This window comes from Harpegnathos saltator, unplaced genomic scaffold (genome assembly GCF_003227715.2).
Source record: "Harpegnathos saltator strain DR-91 unplaced genomic scaffold, Hsal_v8.6 scaffold202, whole genome shotgun sequence".
Classification (NCBI taxonomy): domain Eukaryota; kingdom Metazoa; phylum Arthropoda; class Insecta; order Hymenoptera; family Formicidae; genus Harpegnathos; species Harpegnathos saltator.
Window position 1 is genome coordinate 430551 of NW_020229987.1, and position 24768 is coordinate 455318.

General features: G+C 43.7%; 3 protein-coding genes across 7 annotated transcripts; 1 reads left to right on the top strand and 2 right to left on the bottom strand.

Annotated features, from left to right (window-relative positions):
* Window positions 1–6293: 6293 nt before the first annotated feature.
* Naus (cortactin binding protein N-terminal like nausicaa) lies at window positions 6294–16561 on the bottom strand. Of its 2 annotated transcripts, XM_011146734.3 has the most exons (8): window positions 15674–16561; window positions 15419–15520; window positions 14916–15140; window positions 14176–14797; window positions 13918–14013; window positions 13528–13637; window positions 10244–10675; window positions 6294–9971 (listed from the first exon to the last, which is right to left on the bottom strand). In XM_011146734.3, exons 1-8 carry the CDS (start codon window positions 15920–15922, stop codon window positions 9957–9959), a joined length of 1851 nt encoding a protein of 616 aa, XP_011145036.2. In that variant the 5' UTR covers window positions 15923–16561; the 3' UTR covers window positions 6294–9956. The 2 variants fall into 2 exon arrangements, with proteins under 2 accessions (XP_011145036.2, XP_025153779.1); XM_025297994.1 differs by having other exon boundaries at window positions 6294–10675.
* A 978-nt stretch (window positions 16562–17539) lies between these two features.
* Window positions 17540–22579, top strand: LOC105186482 (uncharacterized protein C05D11.1). Its single transcript, XM_011146729.3, has 14 exons — window positions 17540–17813; window positions 18096–18337; window positions 18476–18644; window positions 18710–18873; window positions 18999–19523; window positions 19598–19852; window positions 19943–20116; window positions 20202–20438; window positions 20551–20731; window positions 20826–21078; window positions 21248–21434; window positions 21511–21654; window positions 21880–22190; window positions 22268–22579. Exons 1-14 carry the CDS (start codon window positions 17642–17644, stop codon window positions 22326–22328), a joined length of 3075 nt encoding a protein of 1024 aa, XP_011145031.2. The 5' UTR covers window positions 17540–17641; the 3' UTR covers window positions 22329–22579.
* On the bottom strand, window positions 22484–24751 carry LOC105186483 (uncharacterized). Of its 4 annotated transcripts, none has more exons than XM_011146733.3 (3): window positions 24536–24751; window positions 23169–23505; window positions 22484–22934 (listed from the first exon to the last, which is right to left on the bottom strand). In XM_011146733.3, exons 2-3 carry the CDS (start codon window positions 23496–23498, stop codon window positions 22719–22721), a joined length of 546 nt encoding a protein of 181 aa, XP_011145035.1. In that variant the 5' UTR covers window positions 23499–23505; window positions 24536–24751; the 3' UTR covers window positions 22484–22718. The 4 variants fall into 4 exon arrangements, with proteins under 4 accessions (XP_011145035.1, XP_011145032.1, XP_011145033.1 ...); XM_011146730.3 differs by lacking the exon at window positions 24536–24751 and adding an exon at window positions 24147–24515; XM_011146731.3 differs by lacking the exon at window positions 24536–24751 and adding an exon at window positions 24051–24156.
* Between the last annotated feature and the right edge of the window lie 17 nt (window positions 24752–24768).

Consider the following 24768-nt stretch of genomic DNA (forward strand, 5'->3'; position numbering starts at 1 on the left):
TGCGGCCGGCGCTATTTTACCCGGGTACAACAGATACGTCAAAAAAGAAGAGGAAAAAGGAACAAACGAAAGAAGATGAGGACGAAGACTTAGAGGCGGCAGAAGATGAGGGAGAAGACGACGAGGCAGGAAGGAGACAAAAAGAAAACGCGAACAAAAACGCAAAATGGAAAAGCTCTCTGATCGGATACGGTGTAACATAATGGAATGCCCACGATTACTGATTAATGTACATATACATAGTATTTTTACATTCTAATTCTAAATTACATTTCCAATTCTAAATGGTATACACATACACTCACACAACGCGCGCACACACATGTACATTCGCATACACGCAAAATACACACACACACACACGCATACAAGTACACATACACCCTGTGAGCTTCGCTTCGTCGTCTATGTATCGATCGCAACGTCGTTCAGTCCCGTCATCAGTCTCGTCGAGCGTGTATCTCGTACAAAAGTGCATTTACACGAAGCAGCGGTTATTGCTCAGCAGCATCCTCTCCTCTGTTTACTCTCCCTACGTATATACGCCCGTAGACACACATATACACGTATCTATACATACATACATACATACATACATACATGCATACAACACACAATAAACGAACACGCTGCTGCACGATATTCAACAAATACATGCCTTGTGCCTTCGCCGCACCACGTTACTTAAACCGTAATAATGTAAGACGGAACGAAAAGATGAGAACAAAGAGACTTGTTAACTTTTTACGCGCGGTGCCTCTTTTGCAATTGTCTTGAGACGCATTCGTGCGATTTATTGCCGAAAACACCGTGCTCGTCGCCAAAAATTTCCCGGACGGATGAGCGTCGCGACGAACGCTCTCGAAATATACGCGAAACACCAATCGAGCTAAACACCGCGCGCGTGTTTTTCTTCTCTCTCTCTTTCCCTTTTTCTTTCTTTTACTTTCTTCCGTGACGCGATTTCGCTCGTATTTCGCGATGGTCGTTAGCACGCGGAATCCCGCATAAGTTAAACGGCGTGTGATTCCTTTCCCAACAACTGCCAGTACTTTCTAATTCGATGGAACGAGGTGTAAATGGAATTTACACGTCGATAATACGTCGATACATAGAGGCGGGGCGAAGCTCAACACGCTAGTCCTTAATTTAAAACCAAAGTAAAGCAACATTGTGTAGCGTTTAAGAATCTCTATTACGTATACACACCTGTGTGTCTATACAGACATAATTATAATTAACGATTCAATCATTGTAATTAGGTAAACGACTAACCGATAAGCAAATAGGTAAAAATAAGCCACTCATTATGTGTATCATCTTGTTTTCTTCCCCATTCATAATTTTTCACTACACAATTAACAACATTTTACCTAGGAGCCTTTCGTCGAGCTAGGATTATTCTGTATCTGTATTCTGTATATTGTTTTCTATTGCGACTATTAAAACTGATTGTCAACTTATAAATCTCGGTCTGTTGCCCTCCCCCCCTCCCCCCGCGCCACGCAATTCCGTCCCATGTCCATCTCCAATATAGAATCAAACAAGCAGACTTGTAATTAAAACGGTATTAGAACTGAAGAATCGGATATTGAATTATTTTATTGGAATTTGGGATTGGGATGAGATTTGGAAAAAGATTGAAATTGAAAGATGCAACCGACTAGTTTCAAGAAATTTTTATTTTTCCACCAAGGATACTGAATTGTAAAGTTCCTTTTGCAAAATTTTAAATACGCCTGTAAATAACGCCGGATACGCAATGCGTCTTTCGATTGTTATCGGGGAAAATGAGAGAAGATGAAGAGCCTTGTAATCATATGTCAATGTATATTTTTCCTTTTGTATAGCACAGAAGATAACAATTACTATTGTATTACATTACATTTGTTGTCATTCTGGACATAGAGGATGATAATGACGATGATCGTGAGAGAGTGATAATGATGATGATGACAATGATGATAATGTCGAACAATTATGGTAGAAACGAAGTACTAGATAGATCTTAATGGAAATACATCTGTTAGACGTTACATCCGGTTGCGATGTTCGAATCTAGTCTCTTCTTCGTGAGGCAAACAAGATCGCTCGTCGAAATCAGTTTAACAGCGGGTCGTTATTACTAGACTGCTCAGTCTTGATGCAACTTATTTGCTCGCGATCTACGTTGCGCACAATTGTTCACGAGTGCTTTCACGTGCTCCCACGCAAGAAAAAAACACAAGTCTCATTATGCGTAATTCAAGAGCGCGATATCCGAAATATGAGAAAAGAAGCAAGTCAATTAAGCAAAAGAAGACTTGCAGTTCGTCGTCACGGTCACAGTACACATTCGCAAGCAACGGTGAAATTAGAGTATCAATATCGAGGAATTATTACGATTACGAGTCCTACTTTCGCTATTGATTCGCTAAGTCGTGCAAATTATACGGAGACGGGAATTTTTCGATCGAAGAGTATCTTATCACCGGAACGTGAACTTCGTCGACGGAATATTTTTCGTAGATTCGAACGAGTCCGTCGCAACACACGAGATCACACACGCGCGGGATTCGCGCGATCGGCGAAGAAAAGAAATCGGCTAGAGCGCTTACACATTCGACCTGATTCGCTAATTGCACGTTCGAACAGAAAAACGGACGCGAGCGCGTCTTTCTTTCCTCTCTCTTTTTGTTTTTCCATCCGTCCGTCTTTATTACATCTCTTCTACAGAGACCGCAATTTCCTGCGGTCCGAAGCGTTTTTCCCTCTCTTCTGCCGCGACGATTGTTCGGAAAAAGAAAACGTCACCTCAAGGATCTCGCTAGAATTCTGTACATCGATAAGACAATCGCTCGCTGCTCGTGATCATCGACGTGAACTCAATCAATATCGACAGGTACCATGCTGTGTGTGATATATCTCAGTATACAGGATATAGTTTAAAATAAATACGGATCTCCTATGTTCTAACGCTCATTGATCGGCAGAGTATATCGATATTAATCGTTACGACAACTTACAAAGTATATTTGCAAATCTATCCGAGAGTAGACCTCCGCCTACGCACGAGGAGGAGGCACACCTCTTGCGACGAGAGTGACGCAATTTACAAATTGTACACGTACTAAGTACAATTGCGGGGATCGGTTTGCCGAGGAGGGGAGTGTCCGACGCTCGAGAATTTTCATTTCGTTTCGTTTCATTTCATTTCATTTCATTTCATTCCATCGGGGCTACAACGGACGCTACTGGAAGATCTCGAACTGAACTTCGGTGTTGGCATTCTTTAAAAAAGCGCGGAAGTTACCTGATATATTTACATCGCGATGGGATTTAGAGCTAAAACATCCTGAAACGTGAACAGTTAATACGTAAAAGAAAAAAACATGAAAAGTACACACTATCACGCACAGCCAATAGTTTGAGTAAATCTACCTTAATTTTGCGTGGAGTAACGTTTGAACAGAAGTCGTCGAGTTTATTTTGCGTACGGAGCGTCTCGATTTGAAATCGATATCTTTGTTTCTCTCTCTCTCTCTCTCTCTCTCTTTCTCTCGTTTACACAACTACAAAAAATCTCGGTAAACCGCAAGAGACGCAATTTTGATATTCCCATCGATAATCAGTCAGTAGGCTTGTGTGGTGTTTTCATTATTTCTCATTTGATCGCTTTACACCTCATTTGACGACAAACTCCTCAACACTCATACGAAAATATATCTAAAGTCCTACTAGCTACTACAATAATTGCCCGCTTCCTGTTTCAGCTTGCCGTCTTCAAGAGCAGCCGATCGTCGTCAGACAACTGGGCGCCAACGCCGGATTTCACATTTCTACGCTACTCAAACTGTTGACCGACAGTGTACAATGCACCACAGGTGAACGTCTAATAAGCCCTAATTACACTCGGCGAGATAGGCTAACTCGATGGAGTCTCATAGAAGGAGAGAAAAATCGGAAAATAAAAGCAGCAATCGAAAGCGCCTTACAACGTAAAAAAATCACAGTTCCGTTTAAAAATCTAGGTTCGTATGTATATTATGTATATATGTATAAGCGGTATTAAATAGTTGTACTATTTACAATCTCGGAAGGCCTCGCACGGCCTATTGACCCGCGCGCACACGCACACGCTCTAGTAATTATAGTCAATTAATAAGTACTCTCAGCCCCGCTCGCGAGAGTCATCGGTTCTATCTACGATCTGGAGAGAGAATATAGTTCATAATAACACTTACATATAAAATGACGTGCGCTCGCGCACGAAGAGCACACACACTCCAGTGAATACGATAGTTTTGATCCGGTACTTTGACATGGGTAAGGTTCACGCGTTCCCGCGTTAAGACAAAAGACACAAGCAGCAACGATGACAACGCAGCTGCGCTTTCTCTCGTGTTATCCCGTATTTATCGCATCCCGATGCCAGCCGATGGAGTCTGATCGATCGATCGGTCGACAAGGAGGGTGTCTTTTGCCTTATCACCGTGACGCACTTGTCGTCAACACGCGCGATCCCGCGTGAAAGATGCGGAGGAAGAGGGACGCTTTGATTGTGAATGTACCGCGTGTAATATGCGTATAATGGCGCTCGTAAGTGAACATCTTGCGCATAATATAAAAGTTTGTCTCTCTCTTTCTCTCTCTCTCTCTCTCTCTCTTTTTCTTCTAACAATTCGCTATCGCTCACAGAGGATCTCTCTCAAGTCTTTCCTATCTATGCGACGAAACGCGCGACGGCGCGGTGAGGATGACAAGGTGTCCCGACAAAGATCAGGACGAAATCGCGGCACCAATAATCGGCAGCTCAAACTCCGAGAGGATGGATCGTGGCGGCGATCGCGAAAGTAGTCCGAGTCACGAGATTATGGGAAAATTCTCGTTAATCGCATGCTCCGCTCTTCGTGCGCCCCGCGATGCACGGCCATGCGGTACTTGTAACATTTTATCTCGGTACGGGAAGGAAAATAAATGCGATAAAGGTAAGTGAGATATTCCGGGCGCACTTTGTTGTACCGCTAGAAAGAGAGAGATCTCTCGCGCACGCGAGAATAATTTTCGCAACGGAAGCATGCGATCCGGGCCACTCTCTCGCTCGATCGCCGATGCGATTTTGCATTTTTATATAATGCTTCTTGCTTGTTTTTCCCAGCTCTCTGATTTGCCCTGTAATCCGCAACACACGCTTCGTTTCGCCATTGGGACACGCGAGGATACGTCGTCAGCGTCGACGAGGAGTCATCCGACGCAGATTCGCGAATCTCGCGTCTTCGCGACTCCACCGCGGGGAAATGACGAAGCGAACCGTGACGTTGACGACTCGTCGAAAGCAAATCCGGGCGAAAAACGCGGCTCCAGCTCGGAAGCCAGCTCGTTTCACCGCAGCGCGAAAGCCTCAAATATCAAATACCGATAATCGATACCGCAATTGCAATCGCGCAGGAGCTCCCGAACGCGGAGAGACGGAAACCTCTCGAGAGACGCAGCCCTTCGCGTTAGTAACAACCTCGAGACGAAAATACGAAAGAAAAAGAAAAAAGAGAAAAAAAATGCTTCGTCGAAATGCTCGCTCGCAACACCGCGCTGCAAGACACGTCGTCGCGCCGGCCGGGAACCGCCGCCGTTGAATGTGCACCTTTAATGTACACACGATCGCGAGAACGCACAACTAATGGGAAACGCCAACAAAGACAGCGGACTTAACAACTCGCTAATGTTTAGAGATATGAATCGCTCTTACGATATATAATATTTTTTCCTGTGACAGCTTACGACGAGCATCCGCCCTCGCCATCTCCTCCTTTTTTGTTCTCTCTCCCTCTCTCTCTCTCTCTCTCTCTCTCTCTCTCTCTCTCTCTCTCTCTCTCTCTCTCTCTCTCTCTCTCTCTCTTTCTCGTGCTTCGGACGCTCGATATACACTCGTCGCTTTTACGTACAATTACGACTCGCTCTATCGACCCCGGCTGTCTCACCCCTAAAACTTTAACGGCCGCCCTTAACATGCGCGACTGGCACTGTGCCTTGTTGTACACATTGTATATACACATTGTATTCGACAGAATTAACAAGACGCGAATCACGACTCGTGACTCACCTGCCGTCTCTGCCCCTCATTCGTTCGCCGCTAACTTACGCTCTTACGTAACGTCATATCGATTACTATGTACACTGATTACCTATCAATCAAGTACCAAAGTATCTTTCACTTCATATGGAGCTACGTCTGTGACATGTGTGTTTTTATCGTACTTGTATGTGTGTGTGTGTGTGTGTGTGTGTGTCTCTCTCTCTCTGTGTGTGTGTGTGTATGTGTATGTGTATGTGCTGAAAGTCTAATCGAGAGAATCGCACTCACAATTCGCTCGCGGATCGTCTCTCGGACTCTCCCGAGCTGTTAATTATTAATTAGCCGCTAACGTCTCTCAGTCACAGGCACATACACGCACATACACGCACACACACATCGGCACGCGGAAAGCGGAAACTTTGTGCGATGGATGCTACGCGAGAACACAGCGGCCTTCGAGAGTCGGAGAGGTGCGTCTTCTGGATGTTCGCGCGTCCAGCGTTAAACGCGGCCGTTGATATTGAATTTCCAATTTTCGTGCGCGAGACGAACAAAGTGGGAAACCGAATGATTATGCTTGACGCTAAACGCGCGATCAGAGTATAGACCTCGGATGTACTTTGCTGAACTTTCTTAAACATTTCTTTATATAACTTTCTATATATATATATATATATATATGTATAAATTTTTGCATGTATAGCACGACCTGTACGTGTTGTGAATGTGAGACGTGTACGTGGATGTCTGAGTGTGTGTGTGTATGTGTGTGTGTGTGTGTGTGTGTGTGTGTGTAACAAAAGTCGCCCTCGGAGAATAACAATTCTCGCGTAGACGACGCACCTCAAGAGCCATTTCTCGGTTCTAAGTCTGGAACAGCTCTCTCGCTCGCAATCGACAGCCGCTATCGCGGAGAGTGGTATCCTTAAATATACATCCACAGTCTAACTCGGACGAATCACCGCGGTGATTATAATCTTGACTTAGACAACGAGCTCGCACGCAACGAGATATGCGCGCGATACTGAGATCTCCGACGAAGAGTCGCCTTCTCCCGTCACGAAACGTCACCGACAGTCACGCAGAATCGCTTCTCTCTCGGTGCAAAAAATCTCTTTCATTTCTCTCCCTTAGTCGGCGCGAGAAGCACATCTATCATTCATTATTATTATTATTATCATAGTCGTTAGAGCTACTTTCTACCGTTAACTTCTCTAATACTAACATCGTTAATCATCTCGGTCCGGCTGTTACAGCTACACCGCCGCCGCTGCCGTTGTCGTTGCCGCTAATGCTACGCAGTGTTACGCAATTGTGTCAGCGTCGCGTTACCATTTAGCTTATTCCACTTGATCGACGACACCGGCGTCGTCGTGATCGCCAACCGACGCGGCATCGCATAATCTCTGATTATTGTTTTACAACGTTATTATTCGTTATTTCACTATTATAATACATTATTGTTATTGTTACTGTTTTTTGTTGCTGCTCTGCTTGCTGCTGTTTTGCAGTAGTAGTAGTAGTAGTAGCAGTAGTAGTAGTAGTAATAGTAATGGTAATAGTAGCAGTAGTAGCAGTAATAATAGTCATTATTGCGAGCATGTTTTTGTTTTTTCTATATCCTCAGTGTTACAGGCTGTAACTCCCTTGGTCCTGGTCCCAGAGCAGTTTCCGCTTGTGTGTTGTCGCAATGACGACCGACAGAGTGATTTCTTGTGTTTCCTATGTAGTTACATACGAGGGTGTTGCGCCGCCACGGGATTGCGACGGGGTCGTAACGCGATCGGAGAAACCGCGAACTTAAACACTAAGAAATACGCGCGTGAACTAAAACACACTGGAAGACTTCGCAATGCCAGGATGCTCTTTCGTAATTTCGGCGACAACGCATATCGTGACGCCCGGGTTAGAGGGATATCTCCTAAGATTATAGGACCTACTGTGTGTGTGTGTGTGTGTGCTTTGCATGTAGGTGTGTGTGTGTGTGTGTGTGTGTGCAGTTGTCGGCTGCCTACATCTTCTTCGCGGATGAATATTTCGCGAGTGCGATCGGTAAAACGTGACACGAAGTCGCCTGTGACTTCCGCTTCTCCTTCTTCTCTTTTCCATACAGAATAAGGAAGAAGCGGAAGCTATTCGAGACAGTTACGAGGACTCGTAACTGCTACACAGGGTATCTGTCGCGATCGAACGGGCGAACTGCGGTCGTGAGACGAACCGTTCAACCGGTACGAATGGCGAGTGTTCCTCTAAAGCGTCCTCGTGATCTATAAGCGACCGATCTCGATCGTGCTCTCTAAATTAAGGACGGTGAAAATCTGCGAAGAGAAGGAAGGTTCGTCTCCGCGACCGCCCGGCACTGTAAATGCAATCGCCGCGCGCACGCTTTGCTAACCAGCCGCTTGCTTCTTCGCTCGACGGTTCGTCGACGGTTTTAAACGAGTGGAGTACAAAACACCGATCTGTTCGTTCTTTCTACTTTCCCGCTTGTCCGCGGAGATAGATCTTCGTCAAAGGAGGTTTCAGCGAAGCTTAGACGAGACGGAAAATAAATACCGCGTTCTCTCGGGAGGGACAATGCGACGACCGCGACTGACTCGTCGGCGACCCGGTGTGTGTATACGCAAAATATCTTCCTCCCGGGACACAGCTCTATAAGTTTGTACCGACTTTTACGAAATTATGCGAGACGAGGCAGTGATTATAGCACGCGATAGCTTCTTCTAAGTTTCCCGCTTCAAGCCGAGTTGCATCGACCGTCTGCTCTAATTGAATCTGCTTCAGAGACTTTGACACACACCGCGCCGCGCCTTCTCGGATTCCGAGTTCCATCCGTCACAACGGTCACGACGAGACACGCAACGCGCGAGGGACACAGCGCTGAAATCCGGTTATCAGATGAGGATCCGGAAATCCGCGCGCGCGAGCACGCGAAGTCGACCGCGGAAACGCAAATCCGATCTGGCGCTACACATGGTTACATGCCACCCGGTATATAATAACATGACTACCGGCGAAGTGGTCGAAGAAAAAATACCCTACTGAGGGATACTGCTATCCCTCCCGATAATGTATGTACACATACAAATTTACAAATATATAAAAATATATACAAGAAAGAAATGTCTCCGCAGAGACGATCCAGAGAAAAGACGTCCGAAATTCACCGGAGAATCAATATACATAATGTATGTGTGTGTGTGTGTGTGTGTGTGTGTACGCGCTCCTCGAACGGGAAAGAAAACTTAATCGACCAGAAGGAGTGCTTGGTGTTGAAGTACACGCTGATGCAACCAGCTCGCGCTCGCACAAGCGATTTCTCGTGTACGAGGTCGTCGAGGCGCCCTACGAAACTCGGCCGTCCGAGACGAGCCGGTACAAAGTAAACTACTTAGGAACCTACGAAGGCTACCTTATGTATCCGAAGAATAACTCTAGTTCCGCTCTAGCGCTTAGCTTAACGGATGCTAGCCGTTGTTCCGTTGGAACGAACGGAACCCCGTTTCCGGAGAATGCGAGCGGACCGCAGCCGTGAGATCTAGTCGTGTGAGCGCGCACACGCGACTGTTCTTCCCTCGATTTCGTCCGTCGACTTCAACGTATTTCCAACGAGTGTGTCACGAAGCGCCTCACTCCTCTTGTTCCTTTCTCTCTCTTTTTCTTGACTCTCCTGGATCTCGGACAAGGTCTTCTCCGCGAGACGGAATCTCCTACGCCGCGCGGTCCATCTTATATTAGCTTGCTAGCGTGTTTCTCTTTCCCTCTTCGTATCCTCTTCTATCATGCACACACCTCGATGTGTGTGTGTGTGTGTGTGTGTATGTACGTCGACATATCTGTGTGCACGCTTTCACCCTCTCGCTTTTCTTTCTCTCTCTTTCTCTTTCGCTCTCGCCGCGCTAGATCAACGCGGCTTTGTCTGAAATCACATTCACACATATGCTCCGGTTGAACATACGCTATCATATCGCGTGTGTGCTTGGCGTCTGTGTGTGTATGTGTGTGTGTATGTGTGTGTGCGTGTATGCGTATGTGTGTATGCTTGCGTAAGTGTGTATATGAATGTAGCATCTACACCGGCCGTTTCGCGCGTTTCTCTCGCGGACGAGCGCGCTTATCCAACGCGAATGCGTAACGATCATTGAGCGGCTAAGCCTTAAGTATTTATCTCGAGCCTGTCGTGCTACTGACCTCTTCGTCGGCAGCCTGGGCGACGGCGCTCGGTTGCTGCGCCTGCGAGGCCTGCGCGGCGGTCCCGCTCGCCGCCGTGGCGTGCGACGAGGCCTGCTTGCCGAACTTAACGGTATTATCCTGCTGTGTGCTTTGCGACAGTTCCGGTCTTCTGAGGTAAGCGGCCTCCTTTTTCGGCGGTACCACTGGCTTATTCGGTGGTACCGGGGGCGGCACGCCGCGCGAGATCGGCGGCTTTTTCGCCGGCAGTATACCAGCAGCGGTGGAGGCGGCGGCGGCGGTGGTGGTGACGGTACTCGGTGCTTGAACGGCGGGACTGCCGGGGCCAACGTGAAAGCCGAGCTTCCCTGCGGCTTGCGACGACGTTATAAGCTTAGCCGCGGCGGTCGCAGTATTAACAGGAGCAGGTACGACCGGTCGCTTGTCTACGGCCTGAGGAATGAACACACACAACCATGACCGACTTTTGAGAGGGTTGCGCCGCCGACGGCGACAACGCCCCGGCGGCGCCGGCTTACAGTCGTTTCGCCGGACAGACAGGCAGACAGACAGACAGACAGACAGACAGATAGACAGGTAGGTGGACAAACAGGCAGGCAGATAGGCAGACAGACGGACATTCCGTCGCTAACAGTAGCGAACTTCACAACGTGATAAAACGTTACTCTTGGTGGGTTTCAAGGATCTTTCAGATTTTTTAAGTGGTCGATGGACAAGGGGGTAGAGAAAGAAAAGAACCATACCAAAGAACTAATCCAAAGCAGAGACTTCGGCAAAAGGTAAGAAGGAGCTGACGGTGGAATTATGAGAGACTGCAGTCGTAAGATCGATGCGAGGAGAGGAAGAGATGGTTATTCACCGGTTATTCAAGCGGAAAGGAAAAGAGAAAGAACGACCGCAACTCGCGATTTTGCCGGGATATATCGGATTAAGTTGCGCATACCGTCTACTGTTAATAGACAATCATGAGGAGGGAACTCCTCTCTCTCTCTCTCTCTCTCTCTCTCTCTCTCTCTCTCTCTTCTCTCTCTCTCTCTCTCTCTCTCTCTCTCTCTCTCTCTCTCTCTCTCGAATCGACCGCGTATCCTTCGCAAATTACTAGAAGACGCAATCCGAGTTACGGAGAGTGGATTAATAAATAGGATGAAATGTGCGACAGATCCTCGGAGAAAGAAAGAAAGAGACGAATAGGATAAAACGGAGAAAGCCTGACTCGAGAGTCGAAACGAGTACTTCGAGGTGCGAATCTCTCTCGAGATCGAGGGATTGTTATGATAAAAATAAAAGAGCTCTGATTCATGGCCAGACGCGTACCACCTGCTTGTTAAGGAACTGCTTGCAAACCAACTAAATATATATATATAGACTAAATATAGATATATATATATATATATATAGTAGACGTCCAAGGTCGTAACCAAACCATATATAATTTAGTAGCAGCGATTACGGGATAGCGATTATGTGTGAAGTCAAGCGGGGAGAATTGTAAATAAGGCTCAGAAATGAGTTGCATACAACTTTTTTTAATTGTAGGAATCGGTCGACGTACATGTGAAATAATAATCTTATGTACACAAAATAAAAGTATCGTAATAAAATATAATTCTAGATATATTGATGGTGTGCTAACTTAGATCGTTATATAGAGGAAGTGTATAACATATTGCGTTACGAGCGTGTACGTTGTGTATGTGTGTGTATAACAAATTGCACTAAATGCTGCAAATAACGTGTGTACAAAAGATACGTAAATGTAAAGCAAACCCTCCTCAGAATAGTCCGTTTTCGAATGTTCACAGTCACCTAATAGAAACCCCTAAAAGCGAAGTCGAATTGTCCCGCAATTTCAGTACACCACTGGATAATACGAGCGATAGAAATAGCGAGAATGAGATTCGATGAGAGCAAGGCGAGAGTAATTCTGTGCGTCGAATTAAAGAAGGCGATAGCAGTGAGAAAACCATTTCTTCGATCGACCCGCCCCAATTCTCTACCAAAACGACTGTCATGTGATACGACAGCGTGAAAATATAACAATTCGGTCAGTAAAATGTTTAACCGTCTGCATCTCAAATAAAAAAAAGACGATAAATATATATCTGTGCTTTCAAATTAAATAGTGACACATATATGCATAATTTGATAATAATCATGTAATTATAATAAATACACGACGAACCAAGTGTGAGTGTATGTGTATCTCGCGCGCGCGCGCGCGCGCGCGCGTGTGTGTGTGTGTGTGTGTGTGTGGTGTGTGTGCGTGTGTGTGTGTGTGTGTGTGTGTGTGTGTGTGTGTGTGTGTGTGTGTGTGAGATACTTACGACCTAAAGTATCGAAATAAAATGTATAAGACTAGAGAAACTTATAAAGTGCTCATAAAATCAGTGTAACAACAAATGCAATAATCTTATTATAAGATCAAAGTGTGTCGAGTGTGAGAGAATTATTCAACGGATAAATTAATATATTTGTACATATATAATTTTGTCATATGTCTCAACAGTGTGATTTCAAAGCGTTTTAGTCCTGAGTTGCAAAACGAAACATGACTGAAGATAAGATATTTAAATATACATTTCTTCGATTATTAACCAAACAAGGTTAAAAAAGATCTAACAATTATATACTGCAGTGCAGGGAACTATTTTCGTTCAAGATATTTGAAAGATATCTCGTGAACTTTCAGCTTCGAATTATAAAAAGCCTATTTACACTATAAAAATTACAGTCTCTAGGACATGTCTGAAATTCTAAACTGTCTGACGGAACCGTCTGACCTCATCTCTCGTATGCAAATTACGATACCGTATACTCGTCAAGACTTTTTTTTAACGTAATATAACTATGATGTAGTTTGTTCTTCATTTGGATATTATTTTATATCAACGCATGATATTTCATTAAAGTTAACCCCTATCTTTCTCCGAAACACAATACTGATATAATAAGTTGAATATATAATTTGAACTATAAATATATGTATATGTGTATATATAGTACTAATGGAAGAGAAAAGTTCCATAGAAATACTAAATAGCTGATTTCTCTGATTTTAATGTCAACTAAACGTTGCTATCATTTCGGTAAACTGTTTATAAATTATATTATCTAAGTTTCTCGCGCTTTTCCTCTCTTTTTCAAAAAATACTAGCAATCTAGTATTTAAATTGATACAATACATACGATAGAAAAATATCTATTGCAATACTTTGCGTGTATAAATAGGCTCTGTATAATTTTCAGATTAATGTTGAGTGTGTAGGGAAATGTGGATAGGTTACCTGCGTGTCCGGAGTAGCTGTAGGCTCCCCGCTCGCAGATGTTAAATTCGGTGTATACGCAACCCCACGTAGTGCCTGTCCAGGTGTTACTGATCTAGCAATTCCAGTTGCTAAAAGCAACGAAAAATTGTATTAGTTTATAATGCGATGACGCTTTTGTAAATTTCCTTACGCAAAAAATTAACTAATATTTGACGAAATTGAAACTATCTAAATATGAAATTATATACTGTATGTAGACAAATTTGTACTTTATATGTTAGAAAAAAATGTTATATTCCAAGTTTAGAGAATTGTATACTCAAAAGGCACTTAGATATATCAGTTATTTGCTAAGACAAAACTTATTCGATTCGATATTGTTGCACGAAAATACTTCAAGAATCTTACTTGGTCCACTAACAGGAACACTGGACACTGTGGCAGTGGGTTGAACAACTTTACTACTAACCATAGGAGTCCCTGTACCCAAGACTGCTCCTTTTACTAGAGAAATTGTCAAGAATTGTAAAATCGACTCGTTTCTTGACATCAGTTGATCACAGATCAAGTAAATTCGGCGATAATCGCTTATTTAATCACCAAATATCGCCAGACTTTTCTTAACGCATATATAGCTTCCAACAGATTTAAAACACGTAAACTTACTTGTTTGCGGAGCACTAGCTGGCCTAAGTGTTGGCATAGCGACCAGATTCGCTGGTTTTGCAGGTGGCGGCGGCGGAGTTACACCGACACCCCTCGCAGGACCTCGAGCCTGCGACTCTTTCCACGTGTCCATCTCGACTCGTAATTTTTCTAATTCCGTCTCAAAGTCCTTCGCCCTCTTTTCCTCTTTCACGAGAGCCTGCCGGTACTGCTGCCTCTCCATGTCAAATTGCGCTAATTGCTTTTCCAACTCTGCTTCCATCTGCAATGACTTCTTGCTCTCTTCCTCGAGGCCCTCGGCCATCGAGTCTATCCTAACTTTCTCCTCGCTGAGTATCTGAGCCAAATCCTCAGATCGTTTTCTCTCTTCGATGTACTTCATTATGATTTTTTTACGTTCCGCCAAAAGTAGAAGCACTATCTGCTTCTGTCGATTCTTTTCCTCTTCGAGGTGATCGTTAGCCTTCTTTAATTCGAGCTCTAATTTCTTTTTCTCTTGTTTCTCTAGCTCCAATTCCTTCTTCAATCTTGTTCTCTCTTTCTCGAGACCGTAAGTGATGTCATCACCTTGGGCGGTATCGTGCTCGTGTTTTCGTTTCTCTTCTTCCAATTCTTTAATTACCTGCGAAAACATATAACAGCGATGACACAATGAGCGCTTATTCACTAACGATATTGTATTGTTTCTCGTAATATAACGTACTAAAATAAAACAAAGTAGAACAAAGTAAAATACATACCGCTCTGTGCCTAATCTCAGCGTCTCTAAGAACTTTGGACATCCTACACTGCGCAATTCTTTGCTTGCTCACTAGTGCCTCTAGACTAGCGACCTTTTGATCAATTTGATTCCCTTCGACCCCGCTAACGCCGCCCACTATCGCAACATCGCGAGCTAGCGCTGCGTGCGGATCTGCAGTTCCACTGAGATATCGGGAACTCAGAAGATGTTTCATTTTTTCTGACTGAAAGAGAAAAGAAACATGATTGTGGTATAAAGAAGATGACTAGTGGTGTAATAATATGAAAGTTATGCTATAATATAATTAAAAAATTTTGCACAATAACATCCTAATCACACAAGATTGCAACACTTTACCAATGGTGTGTATTACCACATATAATTTCTGCGTATAAATTTGCACATGTTACTGTCTGAGCTGAAGAACTAGCAAAATTTTTTCAACAAAGATACACAAGACACGAAATACTCTCTTAATAACAGTCATATGTTGCTATTTACTTTTAATGCAGCTATCACAATGTCTCTTGCTTGGAGCTCTCCCTCTAAGTACCCCAGTAACTTCAGCAAATCAGTTTTGCTCAACTCCATCTTTGGATTGCGCTGCAAGTACACGTAACAGTCATTAAGCATTCCATTTTTACAAAAGATAAGTATCGTAGCTTATATATATATATATATATATGTATCAACAATGATAACACAGAGTCATACGGCTCGACTGAAACATTAGAGAAGCTTCATTCGGACATATACCTTGAGAGTATTGGAGGAACTCTTGTCTAGTGGCTCAATGTTATTCGCCTGCTGCTGTTGAGACGGCGACGGCGAAGTCGGAGCAGGAGCGGCGGTAGCGGCGAGGGTCTGCGCCTTGGCGGCCGAGATCACGGCAGCAGTGGCGAGGACGGTGGAGCCCAGCATCGGTGCCGACGACGGTGGTCCGTTCGCCGCCGCGGTGCCGGGCGAAGCGGTGACGTTAACAGCGCTTTGGTTCTGCGATGCCATCGTGACGAGCTGCTTATTCACGAGCACTTATCGTCGACAGCGATGATCGTGGCGCGAGGCTCTTCGTCGTGGTTCGTCGTTGTCGCCGTCTTGCTCGTCCCCAGTGCGGCCGGCGCAAGTCGGCAAGCAGCTCGTGAAACACGCTCGCTCGCTCGCACGAGCTCTCGCCTGAGCGCGCTGGAGCCTGGAGCTCCTACGTCGACTTCCTCAGCCCACGATGATCCGGAGACGACTCGCCGCGGCCACAGGACGCGCGAACAGTCCCGCCGGACACCCAGCGGTCTTCGATGCTCGCTACATTGCCACAAGACCAACGGCCGCGCGTACTCCTCCGCCGCCACCACCTCCTCCTCGTCGTCGTTTTCGTCGTCGTCGTCGTCGTCGTCCTTGTCGCCGCCGTTCTCCCTCCGTACGTCGTTCCGCTTGGCTCCTCTTGGTAGTTACTCCGAATATCGGATCGGCACACGCGCGCCCGCGCGCCGTCGACGAGCTTGTTCACGCCGCGAGCACGAATTAACGCGGCGTCCGGCGCGACGACCCGCTTCGCTACGCTCACCTTGACAAATCGAGCGCACTCACAAAGCGCACGCAGCTAAAGCTCGATCGAGGCCTGCTTGTGAAAGGCGCTCTGATCCGCCGTCGATTCGACTCGCGAGATCGTAAACTCGCGAGAGGAGTCGATCCATGTCTGTAGCGCGCGATAAACGAATGATGCGCCGGTCAGTCGGTATTTCGTTATGCATTTATTGTCCCCGGAGAAGAGGATAGTCGATTTACCTGGCCGTTGTAAAGAGGTGCCCGGCATGTCGTTGAAATGTAGTGGAAACGTGGAAACAATATAAATAGTACGTAGCGCTGAAGCAAAAGTATCTTTATTTTCTAATAGTGCGTCTCAATGGCGGATCGGGCACTTCCGGTGGAGGGAAAAATTCGAAGGTGGTGCCATCATACGTAATCCGACGAATACTATCAAATGCAATTTTAATTTTATTTCTTTCCAATGTCTTTAAAAATGTCTTGAAAGAAGAACAGATTAGGTTTCATTGTCATCAAGGTGTATTCACCGATTATACCATTATCGGCTACTACTGTATGTAGCTCAGAAATAAAACGACCTGTTTTCATCACACAGTGTATATAGTTGAAACAGTCGGTATGTCATGACTCTTGAATTACCTCCAGGCCCCTCGAGGTCCTTTCGGCAATACGAAAATTTACTCAGGGCTGATGATCTTTAGTGTCTTTACCGTCTTTACTATCTGCGTTCAACCAAAAAAGCTGCTTATTACAACTGCTATAAAATTTGTGAATTTAATTGGCGTATGTTCTTAAATTTAGCTGAATCCAAGAGCACACATCACAATCAGATGCACGAATGTTACAATAGTATAAATTATAGTATTAATTTAACTGACTGGTTATTTCAACAGTTACTTACCGATCGCATTTGTCGTTAATTAGAATTGACAAACGCGATTGGTCAATTCTGACGGAATAACCAGCCATCACCACAGTTGTGGTAGAAACGGGCATTTGTAAGGTAAAAATAATCGATGTCGAGATAATCAAAGTGATATCGCCCATCTCTAAACTCTGTCCAACTAGACAGAACTGGCCAATAGGATTCCAACCCCTGATTATGCCCGAAAGGAGAGGAGGAAGGATCTCGTTGCGGTTAGAATTATAACTTTGCACGAATTTATACTTTGATAACGGAGTATGGCACCTGTTGATAGTTCTCCGAGAGAAAATATGGGTGGATTCGAGTTGACATGCTCGTTAAAGGCAGTGGATACGATTCCGGTCCATATGTATAAATCCACGAACACCGGCATGACAGTTTGTATCGCAGAAGTAGACGGACCGGTTGTCAGTGGTTATTTTAATCTTGGTAATTGACACGTCACTGATAATAATTCCATATATCAAATTTTTTCTAATACCACTTTATCAACACTTATCAACACTTTTTACAAACATATGTACACTTGCTGAGTGTGTGCTTACATATGCACTTACAGGCATATGTAGATATAATAGACATAATTGTAAAATGTTAAAATGGATAACAATGTCCAATATTTCCTAATACTATTCCCTAACAATCTATAGTAAATTTTAATTGAAGTTGTTTATTAATTATTGAAGCTTACAAAAGATCTTTCTGTATCAGTTACCGAAGCACTCGACGATGATGGCATTCCTCATACACTGGAGCATCTTATCTTTTTGGGCAGTGAGGATTATCCCTACAAAGGTGTCCTGGATCTCTGGGCTAATAGATGTCTGGCATCTGGCACTAATGCTCACACAGAACGTGACCATACTTATTATACCATGACAACTGCTGGCAGTGAAGGATTCCTCTCGCTAATGCCAATTTATCTTGAGCATATACTTTATCCTACTCTTCAGGTAGTTGTTGAAATCATTAACATTCATAATTACAGTCCATTCAGCATAAAGTATCATCACAAAGTGTTTATTTATTTGTAGTACTTACATAAAATGGTTTTCTTTGAAAATATATTTCATGATTACATATCTTGGCAGGATGCTGCCTATCTTACAGAGGTACATCATATTACTGGTGAGGGTAAGGATGCAGGTGTAGTTTACTGTGAGATGCAAGGTAGAGAAAATACAGGAGAATGTATGACATTCACGGAATTATCAAGAGCAATTTATCCTGGTGAATGCGGATATAAATCAAATACTGGAGGTATGGGGATATATAAAATTGTCAAGTCATGCTACTTCAGATATTACTTACATCTGTCTTTTTAGGTGCATTAAAGAATTTGCGAAAAAGTACTAGCAATGAGAAAGTGAGACAATATCATAAGGAGTTTTACAGATCAGAGAATTTAACTGTATTAATAGTAGGACAAGTGAAACATGCTGATGTTTTCAAGGCTTTGCAACCCATAGAGAAGAAAATAATTTCAAAGGTATTTATATATATATATATTGCAGAATTTTACAGATTTTGTATTGAATTGACAAAGTCAAGTCATATGATTTATATATTTATATGATCCTTTCAATCAATTAACTTCGAGTTGTAAAATTTTAGGGAAGTAGAGGACCATTCGAGAGGCCTTGGCAAACTCCAGTTGCACCACTCGTGAAAAGTGTGAATCTGGATGTTTGCTATCCATGCGATGACGAAGATAACGGAATGGTGTATATCGCTTGGCGAGGACCATCTGGAGTTAATGAATTATATGATTGTCTCGGCTGCACTCTATTTGCCAAATACCTCACCGACACGTCTGTCAGTCCATTGCAGAAAGAATTCGTCGAAAGAGACAGTCCTTATGCTAGCAATGTGGATTACATTCAGTACAATTTCTCAATTTCAACTTTATGCTTCATGTTTGAGAATGTACCAAAAGATAAGATTCCCCAGATCAAGGAGCCCCTTATGAAAGTACTCAGCGATATATGTAAAGACGGTAACGGTATAGACATGAAGAGGATGAGAACTGTAATTCACCGGAGCATCCTTGAAGTTTTAAGTGCCTTGGAAAACGAGCCGCATGACACGATCGCGTACATGCTCTTTGGGCATGTATTGTATGGAAATACAAAAGAAGATGTAAGTTACACTCATTCACAAACTAAATATATGCTTTGCATTATCGGTTACATTCGTTTCGTCTCTGTTGACAGCTCGATCAGAGGTTGAATACCGTGCGTGACTTCAAGAAACTCGAAAACGAGCCTGAATCGTATTGGATAAATCTCTTGAAGAAATATTTCGTTGACACGCCGATGATCATTGTGAAGGGCATACCTAGTATAGAAAAACAGCGCACTTTGACACAAGAGGAGGAACAACGAACGGCCAAGCAAATAGAGAAGTTGGGCACGGACGGCTTAGAACGCAAAGAACTAGAACTCCTGAAAGCTATCGAGGAGAACGAGGTACGCGTTCAAGTGTAATCGCGGCAAACGTTGAAAGTATTCTTGCGATCAGTATATTAACGTAACCATTGATCTTGTTTCCCTGCGAAGAGACCGGTGCCTGACGAGTTGTTGGAAAGTGTACCCATACCCGGCACGGACACTATTAACTTTCATCATATCAAGAGTTACACCACAGAAACCCCGGAGCAACATTCTAGACTGGATGTCACTAAATTGCCTTTCTTCACTTACTTGGATCACGTTAATACAAACTTCGTTTACGTGAGTGTTACCTTATTCTATTACTCTGCTATCCTTCCGTCGTGTCTCTGATGTGATATTAATCATTACATTTATCTGAATTTAGCTGTTTGTCCTTATGGACACTTCCTCTATTACCAGAGAATACAGAAAGTATATTCCGCTGTTGCTGGAAGTCATTATGGAATCTCCGGTGAAGAGGGATGGTCGACTGATTCCTTACGAGGAAATAGTGGCCGAATTAGAAGCTGATACTATAGGAACTGCCACTCAAATTGGTTTTATTAATACTTTGAGATTTTCGTGCGGTTCCTATAGCCATACTGTCAACTTGATGCTTCAGGTAAATATAAGTTCACGCATACATTCTCTTCTTCTGCAAAAGAGTAATCGCAGCCATTGAAGTAAGAAGAGTCTCAATTTTTACATGTATATTTGCTTTTTTATTTATTTAGCTCGAATTGGAAAAGTATGAGAAAGGTGTGCAGTGGATCAAAGAACTCTTGTATGATACCGAATTGACGGTTGACCGATTGAAAATCATTGCGACGAAAATGGTGAACGATGTAGCTCAACAAAAAAGAAACGGATCCAAAATTGCAGGCCACTTAATGAAAGGATTACTGTACAATAAAGGTAAGATTTATCTCGATGCTTTCCAATATATATAAAATAATGTGGAAAAGAGCATGTAACATTTTTACATTGCATGTCTTTGGAACATTTGCAGACAGCAATACCTTCACATCCAGTATGTTGCGGCAGCAAAAGTTCCTTACTGACATCTTGGAACGTCTGAACGATGAGACAGGAAAAAGAGAAGTTATCGCGGAGATCGAGTCGGTCAGAAAAACTTTAACGTCTCCGAAAAACATGGTTCTGTATATGGCTGTCAACGTAGAGAAGTTAACGGTGCAAGTTCCAAACGTTTACGCCCCGTGGAATATGTTCTTCTCCGACGTGGGAACTTCAGCAAAAACCAAGTAGATATAACCTGCCTGCACGTTCGATAAGCGATTAATTTCCTGTTACCCGCCGTGCATAATCCGATATGTCAACCCAGATTAATGGTGCAATTCGGCTCTAAAATAAAAATGTACACATCAGAAGTATGAGACATACTCTTACAACAGCGTAAATGATCAATTTCAGGCTCAGCGTCACTTCCGACTGGTCGCTGATGAATTCCGCTGATGACATCGCCATTAGCGGCTGCATCACAGGACTGGGATGCATCGAGTCTTCGTTCTTGTGTCAGACTTGTCCGTGCATAACTGACTATCACAGTCCCGACCTGCCGGCCTTGACTGTCTGTTTGCAGTATTTAACTCAAGTGGAGGTAAGCACGGGATGGTCGTCGAGCTTCATGACTCGGCCATCGTGTCTGTCGTCATCTGATGAATATGTGATTCCAGGGGCCTATGTGGAGATTGATCAGAGGACAGGGACTTTCGTACGGATACAGCATTTATCCGAAAGTGAACGAAGGACTATTATACTTGGCATTTTATAGAGCTACGAATGCTGTGGCTGCGTACAAGGAAACGAAATCAATAGTGGTACGAGGTTTTAGTTGCGAAGCAACAGAGTCAGCGTAAGCAGTCAGTGAAAGCGAGATTGCGCAACACTTTCACCTCGGTGAATCTTCTTTATTGGGTATTGGGTGCTTTCTGACGTTCATCGAAGTAAAAGTGTCCCGCAATCTTTATTTTCTACTGGCTACGAGTTTTTCCAAAGAAAGCAGAAGCTATGGGATATTTTGTATCATGAATTTTCTGTTACAGGAAACTCATCTCTCCGGTGACAAGTGGGATAAGCTGCTTTATGAGTCAGCGAAGTCGTCGATGATCTTCGAGATAATCGAGCAAGAGAAGACAATAGGAGACATTGTGACGTATTCATTGTTGTCTTACTTTAAGAACATACCGCACGACTACCATCGTCAGATGGTACGTCGCATTTCCGCTGTCACTACGGAGGACATGACCCGTGTAGCGACCTTGTACCTAAAGCCGCTGTTTGATCCGAAGAAATGCAAGACTACCGTCGTGTGTCATCCCTCCAAAGTCGCGGAAATAGGAGAGGCCTTCAAAGCGTAAGCAGAAGTTTACCATTTCTCTTTTCTTGCTTCTAACTACAAGTGAGTATCATTTTTGTTCTATGTTTTTGCAGGATGAATCAAGATCTAAAACTGTACAACTGCCTTGAAGAGACATACCTAAGCGAGTGGTAAAAAAAAGAGCTTATCTGTCAATTACAAACTCGGAGAGCATTTATACCTGGCAAGACTTTGTAAAGGTTATGCCGACTGAACTTTCCTAGAGTTTTCAGGCCGACGTACATTATGAGGAATTATTACATCGCCTAATAATATGTAGAAACACTGTATAACATGTTAAAACGTGTGCTCGCTTTTGCGTACAAGCAACGAGAAATGAATAAGCATTTATTAAAATATTAAATCTTAATAATTGTTGTAACGGACTTATATTTAATATCTAATACTCGGAGCACCGAATATATGCGTTTGAATGTTGCACTTGTGTGTTTGTGCTACTTATAGCATTTAGCAACGTTATCGGAAATAAAAGGTCGCTTCTCCTCAGGAGGCATTTCATTTGGGTCACGTAGAGACCGCTGCTACGGTCTCTATCTCCAATGCCGACACACCACGTTGCTTAGTCGGCATGTAAACGCCGCCGTAGATTTGGAATTCAAACATAGTGATATTCGTCGTGTCCAGCGGCTCGCTGTCCGGCATCTCGCGTCCACGATAATAAGGCTTGAAGTCTTTCAGAGGCAACGTCACCGTGAAAAACTCTTCGTCCGACATCGGCACCTGCAGCGGAAACGCGCAATACTACAATCCATTCGTATCGAAGTGTCTGAATTTCAGAAATGAGAGTTTCGTGATGGTACGCAATGCAGAATTTGTCTCTAATAATTATAAACAAATCAACAAGAATAACGTTAGATTGCAGGTAAATATAATCGTTTGACAAGAGAGAGAGAGAGAGAAAGAGAGAGAGAGAGGGAGGGAGAAAAAAGGGAAGAGAACATCAAAACTCTTTACTGTGAAGAATTGTTCGTAGCTGACATCCACATTGTAATCCTGTCCTTTGTGTCTGAGAGATATTTTGTAGTTGCTGTTTTGTCCCTGTCCTCGGCAACTGATCTCGATATTCTTAAACTTCGACAAGTCGAGATTCGTAAGCGTTCTGACACCGGCGAAGCCGGCGCCGTTCGGCTGCGGATTCAGCAACGTGAAGAAGACGGCTCTCTGAAAGAGTTGGCTTGTCTGCAGAGTTAACACGGCCTTGGACTTTCCCACGGTTCTCACGGTGTCAGACATCTCTCTCCATCCGTCTAGGTTTTGCGCGTTCATGAAGTCGAACAGCATCATTTTGTCCCTAATTCAATTCACACGATGAGAGTAAAACGTGTAAATTCATGTTCCAAATAGAATTAAATGAGCGCGATTCGTGGCCTTGTTACGTTGAGAAGGTGTGATCGTGAGGACGAGTCGGAAGACTCGAATTCGAAGTATAGGAATTCGAATGAGGAACATCGTGGAGCAACATTTTAACAATAAAAATGTCGAGTCAGAGAGAGAGAGAGAGAGAGAGAGATCAGATTGTATGAATATACACATAAGATGCATTGAATCGTGAAGTATCTCGGCGATTAGAGTTACGTTGAAGTTTTGGTCAAACAAACCGCGCGCACGAAATTGAATGAACGATAGGAGTGTTTATCTGCTTTCAACTGTGGAGGTTAATCTGCGAGAGAGAGAGAGAGACTGTTCTTTCCTAATCACTTGCGGTTCGAAAAGAAACCCTTCCAGAGATCCACGATCACACGAATTCTTTTTCTCATTTTCGAAGATCCCGACGCGAACCCGAAATGTGGCTCTGCAGCATCGTGTGTAGCGATAATGACAACTACATCTCCTCACTTCTTCGCAAAGCTACATGACACACACGTCACGATGACGAGCACGGCGATCGCTCGTAAATTCATGCTCTAAAATGTTTCACCAGCAGACGCGTACGTGTCGTTCGTCGTGAAGAATGGAGCCGTACTGCTCCTCGAGAATGCGCGGAGAGTAGACACTGACATTTCGTTGACACGCTGCATAATCGCGTTGCCCGGGATCTAAATGTAATATCCTTGGCAGGCTATGGCACTTGCGAACACGGCCATGTTATTCTGTTATCAGCATAACGAGGCGTTATGTAACGCTAAGGGAAAGAAAACGCGGAACGTTCTTAGATTAACGAGGAACTGGGTCAAAATTAGCAATTGATATTTATATCAACAATTATATGCATGTGCGCAATGTTACATGCACGGTGCAGGCTGCACAGACTTTCATAGAAATGGTCGCAATCGAGAAAGCTCACACCATTATACCATAAAAATATTGTTACATTTTTTTACCATAGCTTTAATTTGTGAAATATTTCAACCCCACAGAGTTTCGAAATTCTATAACAAGTTATCGGTAGTACCGTGGTTTTTCCACCGCGAACACGATCGCATTTAACATGTTATCAATTTAACAATTTCTTCTTCACACACCGGGTGTTCACGGCACTACTGCGCCGCTTGATAAATTACAAAAGACAATTATCATCAGACGTAAAGATCCTCAATAAAAGCACAGCGTCGCT